The sequence below is a fragment of the Hippopotamus amphibius genome, chromosome 6, assembly GCF_030028045.1.
Source record: "Hippopotamus amphibius kiboko isolate mHipAmp2 chromosome 6, mHipAmp2.hap2, whole genome shotgun sequence".
Lineage (NCBI taxonomy): Eukaryota > Metazoa > Chordata > Mammalia > Artiodactyla > Hippopotamidae > Hippopotamus > Hippopotamus amphibius.
The window spans coordinates 89,471,279-89,498,481 of record NC_080191.1 but is presented as its reverse complement, the minus strand read 5'-3'; the positions used below and the strand labels follow the sequence as shown (position 1 = coordinate 89,498,481).

The 27,203-nt window shown below is 36.4% G+C and overlaps 1 protein-coding gene across 1 annotated transcript in view; it reads right to left on the bottom strand.

Annotated features, from left to right (window-relative positions):
* EYS (eyes shut homolog) overlaps positions 1-27,203 on the bottom strand; it is a 1,676,468-nt gene that overhangs the window by 1,263,181 nt on the left and 386,084 nt on the right. Inside the window, exon 13 of the mRNA XM_057737776.1 lies at positions 14,783-15,044. Coding sequence (XP_057593759.1) covers positions 14,783-15,044 — 262 coding nt within the window. The remainder of the gene's footprint in view (positions 1-14,782; positions 15,045-27,203) is intronic.

The window sequence follows — 27,203 nt, the reverse complement described above, 5'->3', positions numbered from 1 at the left end:
GGTAACCCACAGCCCCAGAATATATTTGGCTTACATGAAACAGTGTTAGAACGTTTAATTCTATATTAATATCTATGGAGATATTCCAGTGTGCTAGGGCCCCACCACTATCTGTTATTTTACACCTGAATGCTTCACCCAATTAAAAAAATAATTACACTTCTGAAGGGCAAGCATTTGCAGATACCTGGTTTAAAAAATCATAATTTCAGTTAAATGATACCATTTCAAAACAAAATAATTTTCTATCAAAATGTGTTTTTTCCACACATTGCATCATTTTAACCATTTATTCATTTACTGAAGGATCACATAAAAATTGTAAAAATATATTTTAAAGGAGGTAAAATAAGACAAAGATGGATATTTTTTTCCAACTTCTTTTAACTGTCTTTTTTTTTTTTTTTTCCTCCTCTCTTTATGGCTCTTAGCCATATCCAGTTCACAGGGATATTTCATGACCTGATTTTCCTGTGTCTTAACAAAAATTATCCATTTTAGGCATGTTCTTCCACAGAAAAATCCATGTTCCAATATTCAATATTTGTCTTTCTTTTCCTTTTTTTCCCTTCCCTTCCTTCTATTTTTCCTTGTTTTCTTCCCGACTCCTATTTCCTCTGTAAATTTATATTCCTACAAGAATACATATTTCAATAGGAAGAAATATGTGTGTGTGTGTGTAACAGAAGGGTTAAAATAATTTTAAATTATTGTAAACAGTGCTTCCCCATGCTTATAAATAAATACTTTAAGAAATCTACCTTTAAAAAATAAAGGAAAAAAATGGTTAATTCTGAAACCAGAACATAGAAGTCACATCTCCACAAATTTTCTCACTTGCTAACATATGACTCACAAAAATATAAATGGATTTTTCAGAATTGAGATATTCTGTGAAAATGATTGGCATTGGTTTTGATATCGAAGGTAGGTTTAGTCACTAGATAATCATGGTTGCATTCTGAGCTATTCTATTCCTCCATCAGAGTTTAAATTGACCACTCTACAATAATTGCTGTGGCTGAGTGAGCTCAAGGTCATAGTCAGGTCCATGCAGGCAGGACTGACAGTGATCTCACAGTGGGGACCTGCAAAGCCCTCCCACACTGGCACTGGCATGCAAGGGGAGTGCTTCCAGATCTATTTTCTCTCTACATAGCTCCATTCTCAAAAGGATGACTAGCCTCGCAAGGTCCAAATTCACAGTGAGAACCTCAAAGGAAAGAATCAGAGTGTCAGTGCTTATTGAATGAACAAGTTCCCCTTACCACTGTTGTCATTCACTGGCATATTTCTGCATAAATGCATTCAATTTAGTCTCTAGGCAATGACTCATAATTCTCTTCCAAATTCTCATTGTGACTCTTTCTCTCTCTACCTTACAATTTAGGAAAGAAATGTTATTTATGATTTTGATGCTTCATCTAACAAAGTACCAGCAGGCAGCAATGTTAAATGACAGCATTTTAAAAATACTATATTGTTTCCTTATACTTTTCACCTCTTGTTCAATAATGTTCTCTGAAGACATTGCAATTAAGAAAGTACATTATTAATGATTTGATGCTTCCTTATGTTTTCTTTCTGGTACCCTGGAGGTTGCAATCATTGTAAGCTTTGCTTGTTAGATTTCTTGCTATTCTTAGAACAAATAAACAATGAAAAATTGTCTTTGGAATAAGCCTTCAATCTTAAGAGAAACACCTCAGTCCTGAAACTAAATTTTAAGTTTTACTCAGAAAATATAGGTAGAGAAAGCGATTGCCATTGGGTGGAATGCACACACATATCTGGAAATAAGAAATAAGCTGACTTGACACAAGGGAATCCATATGAAACAAAAAAATGAGGCATAAACATCATCAAACTGTTTGCAAAGCAACATCATTATTCAGGTGTCAGCTTTCCAGGCATAGTTAAAATATGTGGATATTAGCTATTTAGATAATAACATTTATTGTCCAAAATGTAGCATATATGTACAGATTAAGGCTCTAAAAATGACTCTCTGAATACCTCAGAGAAGAGAATGTCCAGTAATCATTTAATCCTTTAACTGCTCAGTTTTTATCAGTAATTTCACAACTGTAGGGATCAGGGTGTAATATAAAGAATCAGGATATTGGACAAAGTTTTCAAAGTTTAAAACACTTTAAAACCTTAGGACCCCTATGGTCGTCCCAAAGGGCCCTAGAAACTATTGAAGTCAATGTTCTATACATAGTTAAATACCCAAAACGACAGTTAATATGCAAAAAATAAGAGCAATAGAAACTGTACCAAGTTGAATAGAAGGACTTCAATTTTCCAAGGATGGTAAAAAAAAAACGTAAAATTACAATACTACTTCCAAATGGCATAGAAATAAAGATTTCCTTCAATAAAATAAATCCATTAAGCGGATTTTTTCAGAACTTTATTGGAGTATAATTGCTTTACACTGTTATGCCAGTTTCTGCTGTACAACAAAGTGAATCATCTGTACTTATACATATTTTTTGCAAGAGCTATGGTAAGCAGTATGGAGAATTTAAACAGGAACAAGATCTGTTCTTTGTCTTTAAACCATCAAGAAACTGAAGTATATTGCAAATGATACATTTCTGAATACCGTTTTATAATGAAAGTATTTTTCTTTGTAAAATCAGAGAAATGGGATTGAACAAACATTTAGCAGAAACATGAAAAAATGAATTGTCCTTAACAAGTTCTCATGCATACCTTTTTTTTCTAATTACCTACTTCTAGATATTTAATTGTGAGAAAAGGTGTTTTGTTTTGCTAGTAGGAAGTTAATTTAGCTTGTCTCTTTCATAAATAACTTCATGCATATAACCTATTAGTGCTGAACAATAATTTGTACTCATATTTGAGAAAACACTCAAACGAGAATGTATTTTACAGAATACACATGAGTTCACTGAACCTTCAATACCATCCTGACTTGTGTATTAATTCCTTACACAAATATTGAACGAGTCCCTACCGTGGGCCAGCAGTGTGGTAGATATAGGGGTTATAAACAATGAATGGTTTACATGGCGGAGTCACTCAGTGCATTGGCATGACGGGTACACCTGGTCAATTTCTCATGCTAAGGAGTCACAGTGGTGACTGCGATTCTGTGGTGTCAGAATCCTAATAGGGCCCCCAGTGTACGTGGCATACATGCTGAATCCTCTCCCCTTGAGCTGAGTGAGATTTGCTGACATGATGGAACATCAGGCCCATGATTATATTATGTTATATCGTGGAAGGGATTTGTGGATTAATTACAGTCAACTGATCAGATGACTTGGAGTTAATCAAAAGAGAGGTTATCTTGGATGAATCTTACCAAGTCAGGTAAGATTTTAAAAGAAGTTCATTTAAGACTTTCAATGAAGTTCATTCATTCTCCTGCTTGCTTGGAAGGAGCAAAATGAAGACTGTGCTTCAGAGAGTGCCGCACGGCAGACAAGGACCTGTGGTTCCTAGGAGCTGAGATCCTCCAGGTAGACAGCCAGTTAGAAAGTGAGCACTAAACCACAAGAAACTAAGTTCTACCAACAACCAGTGAGCTTGGAGGAGGAACCTGGGCCTCAGATCAGCTCACAGCCCAGGTAGACATTTGACCTCAGCCTTGTGGGACCAGGAACAGAAAACTCAGCTAAGCCACGACAAAACTTCTGACCTGCAGAAATCATGAGATAATAAATGTGAGTTCTTTTAAACTGCTAAGTTTGTGATAACTTGTTATATAGCATAGAAAACAAATGCAATCAAGTATAAGGGTAACTAAGGCATCATAAGTGACGCTGGAAAGCTTCCTGAAGCAGTAATATTGGACGGACCTAGAGACTGTCATACTGAGTGAAGTAAGTCAGACAGAGAAAGACAAATATCATGTGATAGCTCTTATATGTGGAATCTAAAAAAGGGTACAAATGAACTTATCTACAAAATAGAAATAGAGTCACAGATATAGAAAACAAACTTAAGGTTACCAAGGGATAAGGAAGGTGGGGGAGGGATAAATTGGAAGATTGGGATTGGACATGTACACACTACTATATATAAAATAGGTAACTAATAAGGACCTACTGTATAGCACAGGGAACTCTGCTCAATACTCTGTAAGGGCCTATATGGGAAAAGAATCTAAAAAAAAGTGGATACATGTATATGTATAACAGATTCACTTTGCTGTACACCTGAAACTAACACAATGTTGTAAATCTACCATATTCCAATAAAAATTAAAAAAAAAAATAGAGTCCCAAAATAGTGACATACATTATGAAGGCAAGATTTGGGGTAGAGGGATAGGGAGAGTATTCTAGAAACAGATGAAGACCAGAAGATGAGAAGACCAGGGAATTAAAATCAAATGGTCCCAGGGGAAAACAAAGCAAGGAGATGTGTTACCATATTTCATTGGTTATAAGAGGCCACTGACTAAGAGAGTTTATAGTACATGCCATTAAGGGTAGTGTGGTAACGGAATAATGCCTCCCCCCAGGGCCTTAATTCCTGGAGTCTGGGAGTGTTACCTTGCATGGTAAAAAGGGATTTGCAGGTATAGTTAAAATAATGATTTTGATATAGTGAGATAATATCGGTTTATATAAGGTGGGTCCCAAAAGTATTCACAAGGGTCCTCCAGAGGGGAGGCAAGAAATTGAAAGAAAGAAAAAGACAGGATGGGTAAGCAGGAGGTCGAGCAGATCCAAGGAAAGCTGCTAAAGCCAAGGAATTGAGTGTATCTCTAGAACCTGGAAAGGAAGGAAAGTCTCAGAAGAACACAGCCCAGCCCACAACGTATTGTAGAATTCTGGCCCCCAGAAGTATGAAACAGGAAATTTGTTCCTTTTAAGTTTGTAACAATTAGTTACAGCACTCAAAGGAAACTAATACAAGGGGGAAATATTTTCCAGTTAAATTCTGACAAAGTGATTAATATCATTATTGTAAAAATGCACCCCAGTGTCAAAGATGTTAATATTATTATGTGACAAAGTTAGTTAATATGTGGTAAAAATGAGGATCTGTTAAATGAACTTCACTAATTTGAAATAATATCTCTGTAATTTGAGACCATAAAATGCTTTATGATGCACAGGACTTGGATATGTACGTATTGAAAAGCTGTTAAAACTTTAAAAATTACCTTAAAAAGTAGTAATGAAGTATCCTTGGCTTTTTCTTATGAGAATCACATTGTATTTCCAAGTTGTATTTTAAAAATGTATACTGTTTATTTTTTTCCTGAGGTTTTATTTTCTGGAAACTATATCCTGTTGACACAATTTACAATTGGGAAACCAAGATGATATACATTTTGTTTGCATACATAGTTGGTAGGAAAAATTTAAAACCTATTTTCACTAGTTTCTTTTTACAACTATGCCTTTAATTTGAAAAATCACAAATGCTGATGTTTCCATTGAAATTGTATTGTTAGTAGAAATGTGCATTTAACTGAACTATTTTGCTGACTGAAATTTGCATCAATCAAATTAGTATTTATGGCTTCCCTGGTGGTGCAGTGGTTAAGAATCCACCTGCCAATGCAGGGCACAGGGGTTCGAGCCCTGGTCAGGGAAGATCCCACATGCCGAGGTGCAGCTAAGCCTGTGCACCACAACTACTGAGTCTGCACTCTATAGCCCGTGAGCCACAACTACTGAGCCCACGTGTGACAACTACTGAAGCCTGAGTGCCTAGAGCCCATGCTCCACAACAAGAGAAGCCACCTCAATGAGAAGAAGAAGCCTGGGCACCGCAACAAAGAGTAGCCCTTGCTCACCATAACTAGAGAAAGCCTGCACACAGACCCAACACAGTCAAAAATAAAAATAAATAAAATAAATAAATAAATTTAAAAAAATGAAAATGCTTTAAAAAAAAAACCCAACAAATTAGTATGTTAGTTTCCAGTGTATGAATCACTTTCAGTATCAAGTTCTTTATATTGTTAAGCTTCTTAAAGGAAAATACTGTTTTTAAAAGGTCTAAGTGGATGTAAATGTTTATAAAAATGTAAAAATGCTAAACATGAGTCCATATTAGTTTAGTAGTTTGCATTTTTATTTATGATGATTTAGATAAACTTAAAAAATGATGTTTAAAAAATTTAAATTGATAGCAGAATTCAAGTACTTATAGAAATGTGTCAATGTTATAAGTAAATAACAAGGTAGGGGCTATTTTTCTCTCCTGTAGTGACAGTGATAAAGGCACAGTGTCATCCACTATAAAGATAAGTGACAAAAATCAAGTCATCCAAGTTCTACCGTCTGCAATGAAAACCTGAAAGAATCAGAGTGGATATTATACATTTTGTCTCTGCAGTGAGAGCAAGTGAAATGGATTGAGTAAACAGTAGATCCTCACGAAGCATAACTCAAAATATTAAAGAATTGCTCTTTACATCTTCTTAAAACCCATTACAAACCTATTATCCAAATTCTGAAGTGCTTTTTAATAAACAAAAGTGTTAGATAACATTATTTCTTTGATGGGTGGTAACATATTTTTTATGCATTAAAAATGAACAAAGAAGGCTTATGTTACCTATTAGCCAGAATTTCATGCAGATTGAGGAAGCCTGAGCCATGATTTTTATGGGAGATACTATTTCTCTCATAATCCTCATTTACTCATGGTAAATGATATAGACGTATTTTACAAAATCATGGTTGTATATGAGAACTTATAATTTTTAAAAATTATAAAGATTGTATATATTCAGAGTGTACATGATTTGATATACATGTTCACAGTGAAATGATTACTTTGATCAGCTAATTAACTAATATCTTCTCCACGGTTATCATTTTGTGCGTGTGATGTCTACAGAATTACTAACTGCAATCATCTTGCCCTACAACAGATCTCTAGACTCTTTCATCCTACAGACTGCAGGTTTGTGCCTTTGACCAACATCTGCCCATTTACTCCACCTTAGGGCCCTAGTAACCAGTGTTCTTACTTTTTAGACTCCACACGTCAGAAAGATCATGCAGTGCTTTCCTTTCTGTGTCTGGTTTATTTTACTTAGCATAATGTCCTCCCGCTTCATCCATGTGGTTGCAAATGGCTGGATTTCCTCTTTTTTTTAAGGCTGAAGAATATTCATGTTTGTATATATGTGGTATATGTATATATATTTACACCACAATTTCTTTATCCACTTATCTTTCCATAGGCACTTATTTCCATAGCTTGGCTATTGTGAATAATGCTACAATAAACCTGCAAGTACAGATATCTCTTTGAAGTAGTGATTTCAATGTCCTTGCTTATGTACCCAGAGGAGGATTGTTGGATTGTTTGGTAGTTCTATTTTTAGATTTTTGAGGACCACTGTACTGTTTTCCATAATGGAAATATGCCATTTTACATTCCCACCAACAGTGTACAAAGATAGGTTCCATTTTCTCCATGTCCTTGCCAACACTTGTTATCTTTTATTAGTTTTGATGATAAACAGCTTAACCGATGTGAGCTGACATCTCATGGTTTTCATTTGCATTTCCCAAATGATTAGTAATGTTGAACACCTTTTTATATATACCTATTGGCCATTTACACGTCTTTTTTGGAAAAATGTCTCTTCCTTTTCCCATTTTTAATTGGATTGCTTTTTTTTTTGCTAATGAACATATGAATTCCTTATAAATTTTGGTTGTTAACTTATTTTCAGATACATGGTTTACAAAATATTTTCTTTGAATCTGTAGCTTGCCTTGTCATTTTGTTGTATGTTTTCTTTGCTTTTTAGTTTGATGTAGACCACTTGTTTATTTTGTTTTGTTTGTCTTTGCCTGAGTTTTATTTTTATTTTATTTTATTTTATTTTGTTTTTTACTTAAGAAAACAGGTTGCCACTTCAGGGTAAATTTAAACATATCAATCCAATTATTTTCAACTTAATTTTGTACTTTACTCTCTTCAGAGAATGTTCGTTATTCTTTAGAAACAACATACCTTCAAGTAGAAATGAATAAAGCATTAAAATCCATGTTTAGATATGGTCTTTCAATTCCTTATTAAATATGTAACAAAATTATTTTATCACCTATAGATGTTATTAAAATATTTTGAGAGTAATTAAAGTGAGAGAGAACAAAGCAGCCCCTGCCTGGGGCTGGCTGAGCTGAACTGGCTCTACAATCTGGCCGTGCTGTTCTCCTGCTGAAGGTAACTCATTTCATGGGACACCATCATCAGACAAGTTTTCTCTGTGTCCATGAGATAAATATATGATCCCTGCATGCTCATGTCTGTCGAATCATGAAACAAGAATATTGTCCAACCCCAAAATGGCTAAACACTCCTCCTTCCTGCCTTTTCTGCTGCTACTTTACCAATTACAGTTTTAGCCTGATCTGTTCTTCCAATCTTCAAGTTAACTATTTAAAAAATATTCCACTTTCTAACAACATTCAATGTAGAGTAAAAATCAAACTTCATGGAACCATCTACAAATTTACTGAACACAAATCCAAGTGCCATAATAAGCCCCTATTAAAGCCCTTGCACCAAGATGCCCCCAAATGGTCCATGATGTGTTGTTTCCTTACTCTGTGGAGCCAAGAAACTCAACTCTGTTTAACTACAGTTGAGTTTCTGGTTGTGAGGGTCTCGATAAAAAATAGCCTTACTTTAAACTAGAAATAAGAGACTACTTGTGCCTACCTTCTTATATTTGAAAAAATCACCTACGTTACCACAAACATATAATCCAAAGTGCATTAATTTGTTAGGGCTGCCATAACAAAGTACCAGAAACTGGGTGATTTACTAACAGAAATTTATTGCCTCACATTTCTGTCAACAAGAAGTCTAAGATCAAGGTGTCGGCAGGGTTGGTTCCTTTTGCGGATGTGAGGGAGAGTCTGCTCCAGCCTCCCCTTGTCTTCCAGGGGTCTGCTGGCCATCTTTGGTGTTTGATGGCTTGCAGAAGAATCACCTGATCTCTGCCTTCATCTTCACATGTCCATCTCCCCCAAGCATGTGCCCAAATTTCCTCTTTTTATAAGCACACCAGTAATATTGGAATATGGCCTTCCCTACTCCAGCAAAATCTCAGAGTATCTTAACTAATTGTACCAGCAGTAACTCTATTTCCAAATCAGGTCATATCCTAGTTACTAGGGGGATGTTAATATATGAATTTTAGGAGAACACAAGTCAACCAATAACAATGTGCTTTGGTGTCAATGAGGCATAAGGCTTTGTTGTTTATAAGCTTTTTTAAAGACCATGTTCTGATCCTTCACTGAAACTGCACCATTGAGAATGTATTTTCCCTAAATTCATCTTTAATAAAGCCTATCTGGTAATTTCCATTCAAGGCTTCTTTGGCTACTCAAATCCAGACAAAAATTTTGCTTCACCCTGAGTGCATATGCTTGTTATCTGTCTATTAGTTCTGAATTTTATTGTTGTTTTTAAAAATTGTATTGCTAATTTTTTCTTTTTGCAATCTTAGGTTAAGTTTTACTCTTAAAAAATCATAGGAAAAAAATTACCTTTTTGTGTATCATTCTGAATTTTGGAAATAGAAAATAAATCTTATTGGATTATCTCAATGCATACAGATTGAGGAATAGAAAAAGTGGCAGAAATGTAAGACAATATGAGACAAAGCAAGAAAGGCTGGTCCATAATATTTTAACCTGATAATCTCCACAGTAAGATATTATGTTAAAATAATTTAAATTTTAGATTAAGACAAATCCATTGATAATAATGTCAGTCTTACAGGAATATTTTTAGTCCTTTATAATAAAAATTTTATTAAGCTAGATACCCCATAGAAGCATGGATGAAATATTCTCACACCCTTTCCCTCCTTCATTGCTAATGTTTCTTAAGAAATACAATTGAACAGCATCTCTCTTAAGCCAGTCTCACCACCACTTTCATTATCTTTGTACAATTGTTTTTTTGTCCCATCTATTTTACAGAAAGTTTAGCCATCTACACAATATAGTCTGTGGTTAAGAGCGTGAATGCAGGCATCAAAATTATATACTAGAAAATATCCCTATTTTATACAAAGAGAAGACAATGATTGAGGATAGTGGAACAAAAAAAAAGATAAAACACATAGAGAAAATGGCAAAATTACAGGCGTAAAGCCTACATTATGAGCAATTATGTTGAGATGAAGTCAGATGAACCTAGTGACAAGGCAGGAATAAAGATGCAGAAGTAGAGAATGGACTTGAGGGCATGGGGGGCAGGGGAAGGGGAGGCTGGGACATAGTGAGAGAGTAACATTGACATGTGTACACTACCAAATGTAAAATAGATGGCTGGTGGGAAGCTGCTGCATAGCACAGGGAGATCAGCTTGGTGCTTTGATGACCTAGAGGGGTGGGATGGGGAGGGTGAGAGGGAGGCTCAAGAGAGAGGGGATGGGGGGTTATATATAAATACTAATACAACATTGTAAAGCAATTGTACTCCAATAAAGATGTGTATATATATATATATATGTGTGTATATATATATATACACATATACATAAAATAAAAAATAATAAAAAAAAACGACATAAGGGAATTTGTAGTTTGCTATGGATCATAAAGCACCCCCCCCCCAAAAAAAAAGAGCATATGTTGTATAATTCCATTTACATTAAATGTGCAGGAACAGATTGGTGGCTGCCTAGGGCTGGGGGCAAGGGAGGGAGATAAGGAGTGACTGCTAATATGTCCAGGGTCTCTTTTAGCGGCAATGAAGTGTTCTTATATTAAGTTGCAGTGATGGTTGCTCAAGTCTGTAAACACGCTAAAATCTACTGATCTATATACGTGAAACAGGTAAATTTTATGGGATACGAATTATATATCTCAGTATGGCTATTAAAATATAGAAAGGTAATATTTTCTTTTTAATAATATTAAGTGATATTCCTGTTAAACTTTGGTTGGTCTCAGGTCAACCCAATGGGAAGGGAAGCTTAGATATTATATGCAATTAAGAATTCAATTGACCAGGGTAATTGACCTGTAACTTTCTTTTCTTGTAGTGTCCTTATCTGGCTTTGATAACAGAGTAATTCTTGCCTTGTAAAATGAGTTGGAGATTGTTCCCTCTTCTTCAATTTATTGGAAGACTTTGAGAAGGATTGGCATTAATTGTTTTTAAACTATATGGTAAAATTCACCAGTGAAATTACCTGGTCCTGGGGTTTTTTATTTGTTGGGAGTTTTTGATTACTGATTCAGTCTCCTTACTCATTAGTCTATTCTGAGTTCTATTTCTTCTTAATTTAGTATCTGTAGGTTGTGTGTTTTTTGGAAGTAATCCATTTCTTTTAGGTTATCCAATCTGTTGGCATTTAATTTTTCACAGTAGTCTCTTATGATTCTGCTATGTGGCTTTCCGCAGGCATGGGTGAAATTATTCCTTAGCTGAGATCTGAAGGGTTGAACCCCTGATCTTGACAGCCAAGGGAATCTGCATGCTAAATTTAGCAGCAGTGAAAGCTAAACCGAGGACAGAATCTCTGAAGTGAGGGCTGTAAGGTAAGCTTGAGAGAATGAGAGAGCCATCTTACAACTAACAAGAAAAGAGGGTAAACTGCAATTTACATCAATCTCGGTCTCTCTGTAGGGGAAGCTAAAGTGGCAGAAGAGGGCATTATGAGAAACTTTAATAGAAACACATAAATAAAACAGTTTTCTCCAAGTCATGACATTACATAAATCACCTCAAAACCCAGATCCCACATCAAAGGGAGAAAAAAATCCCAAAAGGAGAAAGCCCTCAAGATATAGATCATTAATACAAAAGAAGTTGGCATTTACCTGGAAATAACCAACCACCTTATATCAACAATGACCACAACACCATTAATAGTCAAGCTTGTTTTATGTCCTCAACAGTTACAAGAGCCTTCAATGGTGTATTTAGAGCAAATAGAAAAGGAAGCTGCTTGTCTGCAAATTTACATTTTTAGTACTGTTCATTTTGATCCCAGGATACAAACATCAAGATGCTGGCTTTCAGTCTGATGAGGAGGAGCAGGCTCGGCCCCTACAAACTCTTACATCCCAGTGCTGCGATAGGTGCACAGTGTTGGGGATGGGGAGTCATGTAAAAATAATAGGAAATCATCTGCTCTGTAAGTCGGACAGCAGTCTTTATCAGGGAACACATTCTAATAGTTCAACCAGGTCCTTAACTTGTCATTTCCCAATCCCATATCTTAATACCATTGACAGGATTCAAGTTTTTAAGAATGTTTCTCCTGAGACAAGAAATTTAAATTTAGATTCCAGACTAAGATATGGTACATAGCATTTCAAGAAATTAAACAATCTTAAGTAAAAAAGATTGATGTGGGTAAAGTTTGAAACAGAACAGAACAGTACTGGCCAAAGGGGCTCCTATTGTAACATCCCTCAGCCCTCTTCCCTAGCATGAACTTTAGTATCCCAAACGGGGTTGCTTTGTCATGAGACTTTAAAAACTAATTTTACTTTGGAAAATGAGTGTGAATCTGTAGCTTCTATAAACTTCTACTCAGAGTAAATAGATACAGGAAAAAGATGACAATGTCATAGAAGTATTTCTGGGGCTTGTATGTTTAGGGAGCTTTGATTCACTGATGAGTCTGTGTAAGGCAAACCCTGACACAGGATCTGGGTAATATAGTAATAACAACCACTTGGACCCAATATCACACCAGGTGCTACTTTAAATAATTTACATATGCGGACTCACTTTATCCCCACAAGGGTCTGCAAGTAGGTGTTAGCATCCCCATTCTTAGGGGAGCTGTGCTTCCACTCTGCCCGGAGTCTGTGATTTCAATCACCTTGCCCTGCTGATCTGCATGTTTCTTAAATCTGTTTGTATTTTTTTTTTTTAATCTAAGAAATTTCAGGTATTTTCATGTAAATAATTTTTAATTAAAAAATCTATTTTTGCTTTGTATTTCACCTCTGAGTTGCCCCATGAGTTGAACATAATAGGCTCTGGTCAAAATTATTACTTTAATTCTTGTGATTCTATGCAAGCAGCATATATACATGGCTTTTTAAAAATATCCCAAATATTAAGGTCTAGGGACAAACATTTACTCTACTTTGAGAGTGCTCTGAAATGATCTTTTAAATAACCTTGAAAAAAGTTAGCTATACCTCTAACCATTCATTGAGTATCACCAAATGATTGCAGCCATTTCATGGCATAAATGCTCAACTAGGGTGATTAAGGGCAGTGAATTTAGGTTAAAGCCTAAAATTGAATTGAATAGAAACAGATGAATTCCTATATCTTATTGCTCTACATTAAAACTCTTTTTTGTATACAAAAGATATTATTATATTATGAGAAATTTTATCATGTTTAAATTTCCAAGAAAAAAATGCTCTTCTGAATATCTTACAGATTAAATTATTCAATAGACTTCACAGAGTATATGTGTGTCCATCATAACATTGAAAATCAATACGTATCACCCACAAAATATACATTTGTTAAAACTTTTGGCCACAACAAATTTTAAAAGCACTGAGTTCCCTTAAATCTATTATATCAAACATATAAACAATCAAATGTCAAAGATGAAGCAATTGCATGTTAAACAATATGGGGAAAGGCACATATCATACCTACTAAAATCTCTACAGCAAAGAAAATTAATTGCTTTCAAATAAATGGGTTTGAATGAGTGTATAAATCTGGATGATTTCTCTATTGAGATATGCATGATATTTGACCCTGGACTTACTATCTATTTACTTTCTTATTTGTTTATCTTATAAATTTAGAGAATGTTAGCAATGCAAGAAAGAAAAAGTAATAATTTCTTTCTTTTAGCACATATACAGTGAGTGCACGTGATGTAAGATTGATAGTCTGATGGAGATAAGTGTCGAAGCAGATAAAAAGAAAAACAAAACAATTCCAGGCCTCCTGGATATTGAATCTTAGGTAACAAAGCAGATGTATGTCTGAATGCAAGGCTTGTTTAAATGAAACTCTATAAAGCAGCGGTCCCCAACCTTTCTGGCACCAGGGACTGGTTTCATGGAAGACAATTTTTCCCCGGATGGGGATGGGGGAGGATGGTTTCAGGCCGTAGTGAGGGCGATGCAGAGAGATGGGGAGGGGCAGATGAAGCTTCCTTCACTCACTGTCACTCCCCTCCTGCTTTGTGACCTGGTTCCTAACAGGCCGTGGACTGGTACCACTTGCGGATCCCTGCTATAAAGGGTACACTGGAGCACAAAGGAAGGGTCATTATAAAAGCCTGCCCAGGGCAGTGATGCTCCAACACAAGCATCTTAAGATGAGCACAAGTCATTCATATCCAGGATATACTTTGAAAATTAGTTCATAAATACAACATTCCTGATAGTTAAATCATGCCAAAAGTACTCTAAATTGCCATATGTATTTTTATTATACAATCCTGTGTTATGGCCTCTAATTCTTCATCAGCCATTACCTTTCTGTAACCATTTAGTAATTCTTCAATGTCTTTCCTTGCAGTGATTGAAAGAGACTTCTGCAGTCACTTATTTCATTCACAAAGTCTTAACATGTGTTTTCTACTATGACTTGATTTACATTTGCTAATTCTATTCACTGTTGGTTTAATAAACAGAACAAAGATAATATTAGGAAATACATAATTAATTCAGGTATTAAATGTCATAAGCTTGAACACTGCTATCGGCATTCTCCAGGAAAAAGAAAAAGGGGGCTTAGAGTTTCTGGGCAGAGAAGGGTCATGAGCAAGTTACGGGGGCATGACATAAGGCACACGTACAGTAAGGCACTTGTGCATGGAAGGATGGGCTGCAAACAAGACTGCAGATGTCACATATTTTCCGTACTTCTGGAGACCAGAAGTCTGAAATCAAGCTGTGAGCTGGCTCTGCTCTTTCTAAAGGCACTGGTGGAGGATCCTTCTTCTCTGGCTTTGGTGGTTGCTGGTAATCACTGGCATCCTTGGCTTGTGTCTGCATCCCTCTAATCTCTTTCTCTGTCATCACAGGGCCTTCTCCCCTGTGTGTCTGTTTTCTCTTCTTCTAAGGGCACCAGTCATTGGATTGGTACCCACTCTACCCCACTATGATCTTGTCTTCAGTAGCTATATCTGCAAAGACCCTCTTTCCAAATAATGGCACATTCACACCAGGGAGTAGAACTTCATCATATATTTTGGGGAGGAGGGGTGCAATTCAACCCTCAACTCTAAACAGCAAATAACTTATTTGCTTACATTTTCACATCTAGTAAGTTTGGTTACTATTGTGTGAGTGGAGCGTAGGTTACTGTGCAGCCACAGCCTTCCTTCAGAGAGGAATGCATGAAATAAATGGTCTTGTTGGGTCTTCAGCAGCCCTGAGATTTCTTACTCCATGGAGATGAACATCCAACATCCAGGGAGCTGTAGGTCCTGGAGAGAGTGATTTAAAGGAGCGATGGGCACCCTGTCCTTCACTGTCAGGGAGTAGAAACCAGGGGAGGCTGAGTGGAGTCCAAAGAAAGCTGAGTGGAACCAGGCGTACTCTTGGTTAAGGAAGGATAAACACCACATCCCTGAGAGGTCCATAGCTCATGCTGAGAGCACACATTGTTAACACAATGCCTGTTGAAGCACATGGGTTAGGATGCCCCAGACCTGGGTCTGAGTTACCTGAGCATGGTTCAGAGCTGCGTCAGGTGGTTACCATTCTATTGAAGACCCATGAATGACACAAGTTAGTAACCAGGGATAGAAAGGCAATCAAGGATGCTTCCACGGGCATCTCACGCCCTGGATAATATGATTAGACAGTACTCTTAGAGTCAACATGAGAACATCATTAGAAGGTCATTAAAAGTTGCATGATTAGAATATATCAAATATTACTAACTGTAAATTAATGATTCCTTTTTAGAACAAATGTATCAATATACTCAACCAAATGTGTCTGCAGTTTCTTCCCTTGTCCCACAAGAGTTGTTACTGAATATTCCTGATGATCCCAGAGACATGCTTTTCTACTATTGCATTTCATAACATAATTTTAGTGTAACTCCTCCTATGTTTTCCAGAGTGTGTCCCCCTCCCCTGTCTGGGCTGTAAGGCACTTTTTGGCCCATCAAGGAGACACTCACACGTAGATAAGACATGTGCTTTCTCACTCCTTTTGTAAGTCTATAATATAAGGCCTCGGTCCAGGAAGAATGCTAAGTCCATGCTATACACCCTTGTCCTGACTTGTCAGGACATTTTTTAGGCATGGACAATAATCAGAGGTTGAGGTCTTTCTGCTACTGCATCTCTTTCAGGCACCAGTATATTTACTTATAATAAAAGCTCTAAACCTAGTGTGTCTTATACAGCATCGATGTTTCTTCCTCTTTCTCATAAATGCAGTCTGGAGGTAAGCAATCTGTGCTACTGTGGGGCTTCTCTAGGAACCTTCTTACTTCTTCAGTTCATCCTCTCTACCATCCTAGTGCACAGTTTCCATCTTCAAAGACTCCTCATGGTCTAACATAGCTGCTGGTGCTCAACCATCACATCCAAGTTCCAGGCAGCAAAAAAAGCAAAGTTGAAGGCAGAAAGAGCACATCTCCCAACTAAGCCAGCTATCTTTAAGGAATCCTGACCAGCACTTCTTAGTAACTCTTACTAAAGAATTAAGACATAATAGATTCTGGTCAGGAAATGATATCTTTGCCCAAGAATCTTCCTCAGACTGTGCTTCTTTGCTAAAAAAACATATATATAATAATTGAACCTGACCAAAAAAGATATACACACAGCAAGTAAACATATGAAAAGATGCTGTACATTGCATGCCATCAAGGACATGCAAATTAAAACAACCATGAGATACCACTTAACACATATTAAAATGGACAAAATACAAAACACTGATAACACCAAATGCTGGTGAGGATGTGGAACAACAGGGACTCTTATTCATTGCTGGTGAAAATGAAAAAATGGCACAGTTACTTGGTAGACAGTTTGGTGGTTTAAATAAACATACTTTTATTATATGATCCAGTAATCATGCTCCTTGGTATTTACCTAAAGGAACTGAAAACTTATGTCCACACAAGAAGTTTTACACAGATGTTTATAGCAGCTCTGTTCATAATTGTCAAAACTTGAAAGCAACTGAAGATGTCCTTGAGTAAGTGAGTGAATAAATATAATGATACATCCAGACAATGGAATATTATTCATCACTAAAGAAAAATGAGCTATCAAGCCACAAAAAGATTTGGAGAAACCTTGATGCATATTACTTGGTGAAAGAAGTCTACCTGAAAAGTCTACGTACTGTGTGATTCCAACTATATGACATTCTGGAAAACACAAAACTATGGAGACAATAAAATTATCAGTGGTTGCCAGAGGTTAGTGAGGGGAAAGGGATGAATAGGCAGAATACAGAGGATTTTTTGGGCTGTGAAAATATTTTGTATGATGCTATAATGGTGGGTACATTTGTTCAAATGCATAGAAGGTACGTGCATGGGGCTGTGTTGCTTCCCTGTATCTGAAGCCTGATTAGGAGAGTACAGTCCGAAAGTCTACCTAACGGTTTGCAAATATTGTCAGGAACCAAGTACCCATGCAGATATCTCTGACTGGTCTGTCACCAGATGGCTTGTTCTAGCCTTCCTCACTTATTTACAAGGTTTTTCTCTGACAGTGAGAAGCTTTGTTCCCATTACCTACAATTTATTTACTTACTTGTTCAACCCTAGTAATTCCATCCAATCATCTAATATCACTGGTCATATTCTAGTATAGTATAATATAATAAATATGTGCATGTAGGGTATGAGGTACAAGTCAATGCCATTTTTCCCACATAAATTTCTACTTATTCATTACGACTTGCTAAAAGCACTTTCATTTTCCTGTTGAGTTGCCTTAGATCTTTTGTTGAAAGGAACTAATTGTATAAGTGTGAGTCTATCTCTAGAATCTCATTTCACTTTCTCTGATCAGTTTTCCTCCCCTCCTCCCTCCTTCCCTTCCTTTCTTCCTTGCTTTCCAGTAAAATATTCTCTTGATATTGTCCTGAAGTCAGATATTATAACTTCCAAAAGACATATAAATTCATACATTTCCCTATTTTAAATCATTATCAATTTAAAAAAGTACCATTTGTATTATAACACACATTGCATTGAATTTATAGATATATTCTTCCAAGGTATGATCAGGTTACATTTTTTCCATCAGTATAAAACTTCTTTAATTTTTTCAGCAGTGTTTTGCAGTTTCCTGTATAGACATTTTTAATTTTAATTTAACCCCAAGTTTTTATGCTTTTGCAGCTTTTGTATAAGGGCTTTTTAGAAATTTTTCTTTTCTTATCTCAACACAAGGCTGATGCTATGATGGAAGAAGACTTGGAGGAGAGTGTGGGTTCTGCATGTAGATGACACATCCATCCTCTGTGGCCATGTGCAGACTAAGCAGGGAAGGACTGTGCCCTCTTCCTGAATCTGGTGAGCTCTGGGAATTGTCCACACTACACAAGTGTTACTTTATTAATTTTGCAGCAAAGATCTTAAGAGGCTGGCCGTTTCTTATTCCTTCCCCCAAACACTTGCTCTAACAGGATCTCAGCATTAGCGGTACTGACATTTTCACCAAATCCTTGTTTGTTGTTTTTTGGTATAAGGTGTTTTATAGTATCCTTTTCCTCCACCTACGCAGTTTGCTAGGGCTTCATTGCAGATTGGGGGACTTAAATAGCAGAAATTTATTATCTTACAGCTCTAGAGGGGAAAGAAATCCAAGATCAGGATGTTGATAGAGTAGGTTCTTTCTGCGGATTTTGAAAGAAAATCTGTTCCATGCTTCTCTCCTGTTCAATATCCGGATTGCTAGAGGTCTTTGGTGGTCCGTGGTTTATAGAAGCATCACCCAGATCTCTGCTTTCATGTTCACCTGGGGATCTCCTTCAGTGTGTGTCTGTGTTTAAATTTTCCTTTTTGAGAAGGACACAGTCATTTGGATTGGAGTCTATCCTACACCAATGTGACTTCATCTTAACTGCTTATGTCTGGGAGGACACTATTTCCAACTAAAGCCACATTCTGAGGTACTAGGGGTTAGGACTTCAACATATAAATTTGGGGAGGACACAATTCTACCCTTACATAACCACTAGATGCCCCTCTCACCCCTCCAGTCCTGACAACCAGAAATATCTCTAGGATTTGCCAAAGGTCCCCTGGAGAGGCAAATTATCTCTATCTGAGAACCAGTGTTTAAAAAATAATCAGATTAAAAAAAATCTGATTACCCTTAGACTGTCATATTGTAAGGAAACCTAAGATAGTTATACGGAGGGCCACATGGACAGAAGGGTGGTCAACCAGCCCCAGGTGACCCAAAGGGAAAATCAATGGACATTTTAAGATATTAAACACCACAATCCAATCTCTGGTCACTATAACTCACATCCCCGATGTGATATATTCCTTTCATTCACAAATGCATTGTCCCATTGGAATTAGCTTGAAATCTAGGCTATTGTTTACATTAAGCCCACATGTTTGAAAAAGCTACTTAATTATATTTTCTCCATTTTAGTATTTGCATTTGACTTGTCCTGATTTGGAGGCAAGTTGATTAAAAAGACAAGTGACCTGCTTGCTCACACTGTCAATATACAAAACTGAGGCAGTGCAGCAGGCATTCACTTAAGGGGAGAGGAGAGGAGGAAGGTACAGAGCAAAGCCTGGTCCACAGCACTTCTGTGAGCCCTCTCTGCAAGCCCTAAAAATTGGCTATCTCAGCTGCTTCCTGCCAGACCCCCAAGATCTTCAAATTACTTCCTCTCTACCTAGGGGTGAGAGTTACGCGTTGTCCTCAAGGTGTTTAGAAGTGTTTTTGTCTAGCTGAGGGGGTCTACATGCCTCTGCCTTAACTTATTCTATAGTCTCAACAAAGGGCTTAAAAGCCCTGTACCCTTGATCTTGCCTGTGAAACCCAATTTTTCTGGTAATATCCTAGATTTGATCATTATCCTGAGACTATTTTGAAAGCCTTTGCCAGATGGATAGTCTGGAAATTAAAATCATATTTATTTTCCAGCACAGCAGTCCTGGGTTAAAAATATTTTTTCTATAATCTGGTTGAAAACAGACTCATCATTAGCTCATCTCCTTCCTCTGCTAGTTTATCAAAGACCATTAAGCTAAACTATTTGGTAACTTCTACATTGTGCCCTGGAATCTTCTTTGCTGAGTCTAGGAGGTCGTGGTGCATATCTTTTGTCACTTTAACACAGGTAAGGATCTTGCCAGCTTGTGGTCACAAGTGGCATCCTTCTCCTTGTCCAGTCCCTGAGAGTCTCCTCCCTGCTCTTCTGGATGTCATTAGAATTGCCTCACCATCCTTGCATCATCTTCCCAAAATCTCCCAATGCCACATGTATTAGGTTTTAGTTATGAGAGCACTTCTAGATACTAATTTCTGTTTCAATTATCTTCATGTATGGAATAGATCACTGATCCACATAGAGACTTACAACAACCACCTGTACTATTTCTCATAAATACGTGTGTTGTCAGGTGGTCCTGCCACTCTGCATGTCGCTTGCTGGAATCACTGATGAATCAATCTTTTATTACTATGATACTCACATTCTACTTCTAGTCCTGGATGTATTTTTTCTCAGATGAATATAAAATGGAGCAGGACCCTGTGATCCTTGCCCCCTCCCCCCAACCCTCAGCCTGACTTTCCTCTGTGGAAAAACTTTAGTCAAAGAGTAAGCTTACTCAGAGAAGCGAGAAAATGCAAAAGCAAAGGAAAACTGCCCAGCAAGACTAAGGAATAATAGTTTAGTCATTAAGCAAAGTCAAGGACTTTTATCTCCTCCTCAAGGACTATAGATAATATTCTAAGCCATATCTTCTGAGCTGCTTTATAGATGCTGAAACCCCCACCAGGTGGGAGAAGGTAACTACATGATGACCAGACTGTAGCCATGACATAAGCTGCCACAATTCTGAGAACTGGCCTCAAAGAAACAGGAATAAATTGACCCTGGAACTAAAGACTAACTGTACTTAAAACAATCATGAAGATGCTGGTCAGACCACTGATGACCAATTTTGAGATGACTGTCAGGGCTGACTGTGCTGTTTCTGGATGTAGCCCCTTTCCTCTGTCCATAAAACTCTTGCCCACTGATTGTCGGGGGTGGAGGAGGATAGTCTGCCTTTAGACAGGACTCCCCCCAGTTTCTGGCATCCAAAATAAGCAAGCTTTTCTTTCTACCAACCTTGCCCCTTTATTGGCATTTGAGAGGTGAGCGGTCAGACCCCACTTTCAGTAACAAATATAGCTTCATCAATTTTTATGCTGTTTTAAAATACTATGCATTTATCTTTTTTCAACTTACCTATACCTTTATATTTATGAAGATTTTTGAGACTAAAGTCTAAATAAATTGGCCAAGGTGAACCTCAGTTGAATTTTTCTTTTACTCATTGACATTCAATGTGGATTATGCTGTGATTAAATTTTTGTTCACCATTTGGCTTTTGTTTTCAATTTTTCCTATTGCTCGTTTTTGTTTGCCTCATTTTTATTCTACTATATATTTTTCTATTTTCTTTTTTGTTAAATACTTTTATGTAAACAAATTTATTGTTTTTAATCATACCCATACCTATTTACCTTATTTTTAAATTGTTACCATTTGTATGGTCTACTTAGAGTTAATTTGTGTTATTTCACATAAGATATATATAGTTCCATTTGCCCCATTTCTGTACTATCACTGTCATATTTATTATACACATTTTTGTTATTAATCCCACAATTCAGTATTGTAAAGTTTGCTTGAAAGAGTTGCAGTGTTTTAAATAAAGAGAAGAAAACTTATATATTCTAGTGTATTTGCTTAAATGCTTCCCGTTCTAAAGGCCTTCATGTCTGCTTATAAATCTGAGTTTCTATGTGGTGTTATTTCCCTTCAGCCTAAAGAACTTCCTTCAAGATGTCTTATAGTGAAGGTATTCTAAGAATGAAGTCTCTCTAGTAACACTGGATTTCATTCTTGGCATTGCGATGATATTCTGTGTTGTCCTTGGATTCTGTTTTCTTCCTCTAAGTAATGATGCTATTAATTGTGGCAGGGTGTTGGTATGGCTGAACTGAAACTCCAAATTTGATCGCACTGGTTTGGAAGCAGCTGAAACTACTTAGCTCTTCATATTTTGATCAGTTGCTTTCATTGGGAACCTTGGAATTCCCCTACATGTGTGCTATTCAGGCATTAAACAAGGATTAGTGCAGTTTATATGATATCTCTGTGCCCCTCCGTATTTTCTTCCCTCCTTTCCTGGGTCACTTTTATGCCATTATGGAAGTCTCAAACTGTCCTCTGACTCTTTACACCTGAAAAGTTGTAGCTTTCTCTGCATCGCTGCCATCGCTTCCACTGCACATACAGAGCAGACTGAAGGTGCCCGCCCTCAGGTGAGAAACCAAGTTTTATCCATAGAGTTTCTTTTTTTTATAAGTTGACTCCTCTCCAAGGTCGGCCTGCTTCTGGTCACTCATTAGTGCTGTCAGATAGTTCTTTTTGTAATCTGTTCAAAGTTTACAGTTGTCATCTGATGAATGGCTTGTTTATATAGTCTCTAGGATTAATTTTGCCCTTTTCTTGTCTGCCTTCTTAAGTCTAGTTTATCTCAGATCTCTGCAAACTCTGATAATTGCCAACACAAAACCTTTGCTGTGCATTTTCTCTAATCCCTTTATTCCACATTATGCTGCTTCTTTTGTGAAACAATCTCCCACTGCTGTCATATACTCAACCTTGTCATTGCATCCCCTCTACAATTAACAACCTTCCTATATATTTATTGACTGTAGCCTTTACCTTCCTTCTTCCTTAAAACCTTCTCAATTGTAGTTATGCCTTATTGCTTCCAGCCCTCTTCAGGGCAGCAGGTTTTTTTATTCCACTGAAACTTCAAGGTCAAGAAATGGGACTGAATTCACCTTATCATTTACTGGCACACACAAGAAATGTGATTTTTCTTGAATTTCCTCCATTCCTGGTTCATCCAACTCTCTTATTCTCTCTTCTTCAGCTGCTAAGCACTGATGGAGGAAGACCACACAGGTCTGAAGACCAAAGCCAACATACATTCATGATCGCTACCTTGGACTGAACTTCAATACTGTCTACGTTTTTACAATTGAAGACATTTTTTGAGAAAAGAGACAGAACCCAGTAGAATCAGCACTAGTGCAGTGAGAAATTTAACTCACGTGGGTAGATCTGATCAACCTGAAAAGCATATATGGTGAAAAAATGAAAGCATTGAGGACAGGATGCTGAATAACAGCAAAAATTAAGTGTGAGTAGTATCCTGAAAACCAAGGAAGGGAATAATTAAAAAAAAAAAAGCAGTATCATGACTTTCCAATTTTGCAAAGACTTCAAATTATTATAAATATATTGCAAACCATTCTTTCTCTGTAATTTTCAACTTAATTCCAATTTTCCCTAATTGTTAAAGAGTCAAGGGTGTATGATTTCTTGTTGGTAATGCAAATCAAAAATGACTTGTATAAAATGTAGGCTATAGTTTAGCCTTTCTCTGAATCTGAGAAGGCTGTCATTCTATCATTGCACATACTGGGTTACCCAGATGGGACAAAATCTACAATTTCTTATCAACTGAACTGTATAGCATATTCAATATAATATATTCATACTTATACTTAGTGATAATTTTTTTCACTTAGTATGCTATTTTACAGAAAATGTGGTTAAATGTAATTACCAAACAAGTGAAGTAGTATATAAGTTATAAAGAAAAAAGATAGAGGATGTCAAAATGATAAATAAGAGTTCTGATCCATTAACAAAAAATACAAATGAAATCATATAATTGAAGAAATATTTGACCAAGATATGAAATATCTCTGAATTCTAAAAACAGAGAAAGAAATTAATATATGCAGCAGAAATTATGAATCCCTTTATAACTAGTACAAAGAAATATACCTATTGTCGACTCGGGTCCCCTTTACTTTTGCTATCTAAATGGCCTCAGTATCTAAGTGCTGTATTTATGTCAAACTAAACACCATGATGTCATCACCAAGAAGGTGTCCAATACTGATTGTCAAAGCAATATGTACTTCATGCTTCTTGTTTTAATTGCTACACAGAACAAATGGGAGGCAAGATCATCAACATCAAATACATTGTTTTCAAACTTGTGATTTTACTTTACAGCAAGATACACAAGATTGATTCAACAGGCATTTTCAGTTGGGTTTTCTTTAAGAAAATCTCTGTTTATTTCCCCTGGGCCTCTCATTCTAGTATCCTCTGTTTTCTTTCTTAAGTTTAAAAAAATAATAGTAAAAGGAATTTTGGAAAACATAGCTCAGTTTCACAAAACCATTGGCTTTTTTCAGGTGCCATGGGGCATTTTTTATTTTTGGTTTAATGACATCAATTGTTTTACAAAGCTGTAAAAATACTGTAAAATTTTGTACTTTTTTAAAACTTAAAATTGTATCACATATTTTGAAGTATCTGAAAATTATGTTGAAGCTAATTTTGATCATTTAATATTCTGTTGAAATGATGAACTGTAATTTACCAACCCACACACTATTGAATCTGGAGGTTGATTTTGATTGTTGGTACATTTGGCCATTTTCTTGATTCAGCTTTTATTCTTCTGTTGAAATTTGGGTACAAATTTTAAATTATTTTTATAATGCTTGATTTTTTTTTAACTTTTTTAATGGGGGAGGAACATCAACTATTAAATGAGTGTTTTTTTCTATTGGATTCTTATTATGAACTCAATTCATCCTGTTAGAGGAAACACACATTGTAACTACCCACCCTGGCCAGGTAGACAGTAAAAATTTGCATAAGTTATTTTACAACAGGGAACTAACAAGCCACCACCAACTGGAAGAATACTGGAAAGGTCAAGCGGAAACGCCAGTCCACATGTCCTCCCCACTTCCCAGAATTCTCCTTGCCAGAGTCCATCTTGGCTGAGAGATGTGTGCGCCCCTGGAAAGGACCCTGAGTCAGAGTGATTGGCCAGAGACAACCTGGAAATCCACCCTATCACCATAAAACCCAAGACTGTGAGCCACATGACAGAGCAGTCCTCCTGGGTTCCCTTACGCTCCTGCCCTACCCCCCAGACACCTCTTCCCTATAAAGTCTCTTGCTTTTTCAGCATGTGTCTCCTCAGACAATTCATTTCTGAGTGTTAGACAAGAGCCCACTCTCAGGCCCTGGAAGGGGTCTCCCTTCCTGCAATAATCCCATTTATTTGACTCCTCCAAATTAATATTTATATTATTATTTTCATTAAAAGAATTAAAGCAAATTGACTTTTTGTTAGTATGCTCAAGTGATCTATAGTTGACCTTAAGAAACATTCAGAATATTAGAGATGGTTGCCTGTATAGCCCAGCCAAACTCTATTGCTCTTCAGGAATATTTAGTCTAACTGTCTAGTGGCTGCCCTGGCACGTTGAATCCCAGTATATGTAGCCCCACCGTGACTCAGCACAAGAGTGCCTGTGATGTGGCCTATGGAGGCTGCAAATTAATTGTCCATAATCTGTACTCTAGTCTTTTTTTACTTCACAAGGACTTAAAAATATATACTTGAATCTACTTTCTAATTACCAGTTCCCATCATAGAACGTCCTGTCCACAAAACGGCACTATTATTTTGGCTTTCAACACACTAAAGCATCTTTGTTGTGCTGAGTTTTCTTTCTTTTTTGTTTACTTTCTGTTGCAAACATGTTTAATGGCTAATTAGCATTTCTGCTTTTTTATCTTAATTGCTAAACATTTAGGGACATTTGTCATTAAAGCTTTAGCAGATAAGGCATTTGCTCAAACAATATTTCTATTCCACTTGCTCATACCTAACCTTATTAAAATGCTGTTCTTATTAATTTAAGCACTTACTTGAGAACCAAACAAAAATTTACATCAAAGCCCTGTCTTCTTTGTATTAGATACTGGAAACTTTTATATTTTAGAAAAAAAAAAAGTAACAATTTATTTCTTACCACCAAAACATGATGGAAATAGAAAGACTATTGCTTTAACAGTGATATATGCAACATTATTTACTTTTAGGATTCCTTCATTTAAGAAAATTCAATATGCAAATTGTTCATTTTAAGAATTATAAAATCATCAATAGTTCATTTAATTTCTAGTAAATTACACTTAAGATTTTGTATTTATCAATTGTATTTTTCTACGGAGAATCACATTAACTTACTGTCGCCCAGTTTTAATGCTGGCAATTTGAGAGTTGTGTCCATCTTCATCCACTAAGAAAACACTTCAGATTCCGAGATAGACTTTGCCTCTTTAAGTGCATCACAGGTTAAGTCTTTCAGGAGCAGTATTTCCATTATAGGTACTTATCTTCACAACTTTCCTTCACTTCTATCATACTTCATGGACGTTAGCTTTAGAATTTAAAATTGCTGATTGGACAAGGGCTGCCGTACTATTTAGCAATGATTATGGCTTTTCAACAAAGAGTAATAACTAGCATTTGTGAAACATGACCGCATCAACAGTTGCATTTAATTCTGGAGTGAAGATGAATAAATGTACTTAATTCCAGATGTGTGTGTGTGTGTGTGTGTGTGTAACGATAATTTTCCTTTTTATTTCATACGTAAAAGGAAAATTTACACATTGAGGCAGAATTTATCCCGATTTAGTCCACGCATGCAAACATAAAAAATGCTCAGTACATTTTGCACAGCAAGATAAATGACCATCGCTTCATTGTTTGGAAGTGTTGGACACAGAGGGTGCTAGGGAGCAGCAATCAGCCAGGACCGCAGACTGGTGAAAGATGGCGGTGATCACTGGAATGACAACTTTTATCCTAGTGTTTTAATGAAAATAGAAAACTGTGCTATCCAAACTTGTAAAACATGTATGTAGTCCATATCTTCCTCTCTTAAATGAAAAGCATTAGGCTTTCTTCAGGAAAACCATAACAATTACCTCTACTGGGAAGATGAAAACCCATTTGTATTTACTGAAAGTCTCTGTTCAGAGGGAACACAAAACAAAATAATAATGTTCTTTATTTCAAAAGGAAATTCGCCTTTTAATATTTATTTGTCAGGTTCAGTTTTTAAGACTAGAACTTGCAAGGGAGCC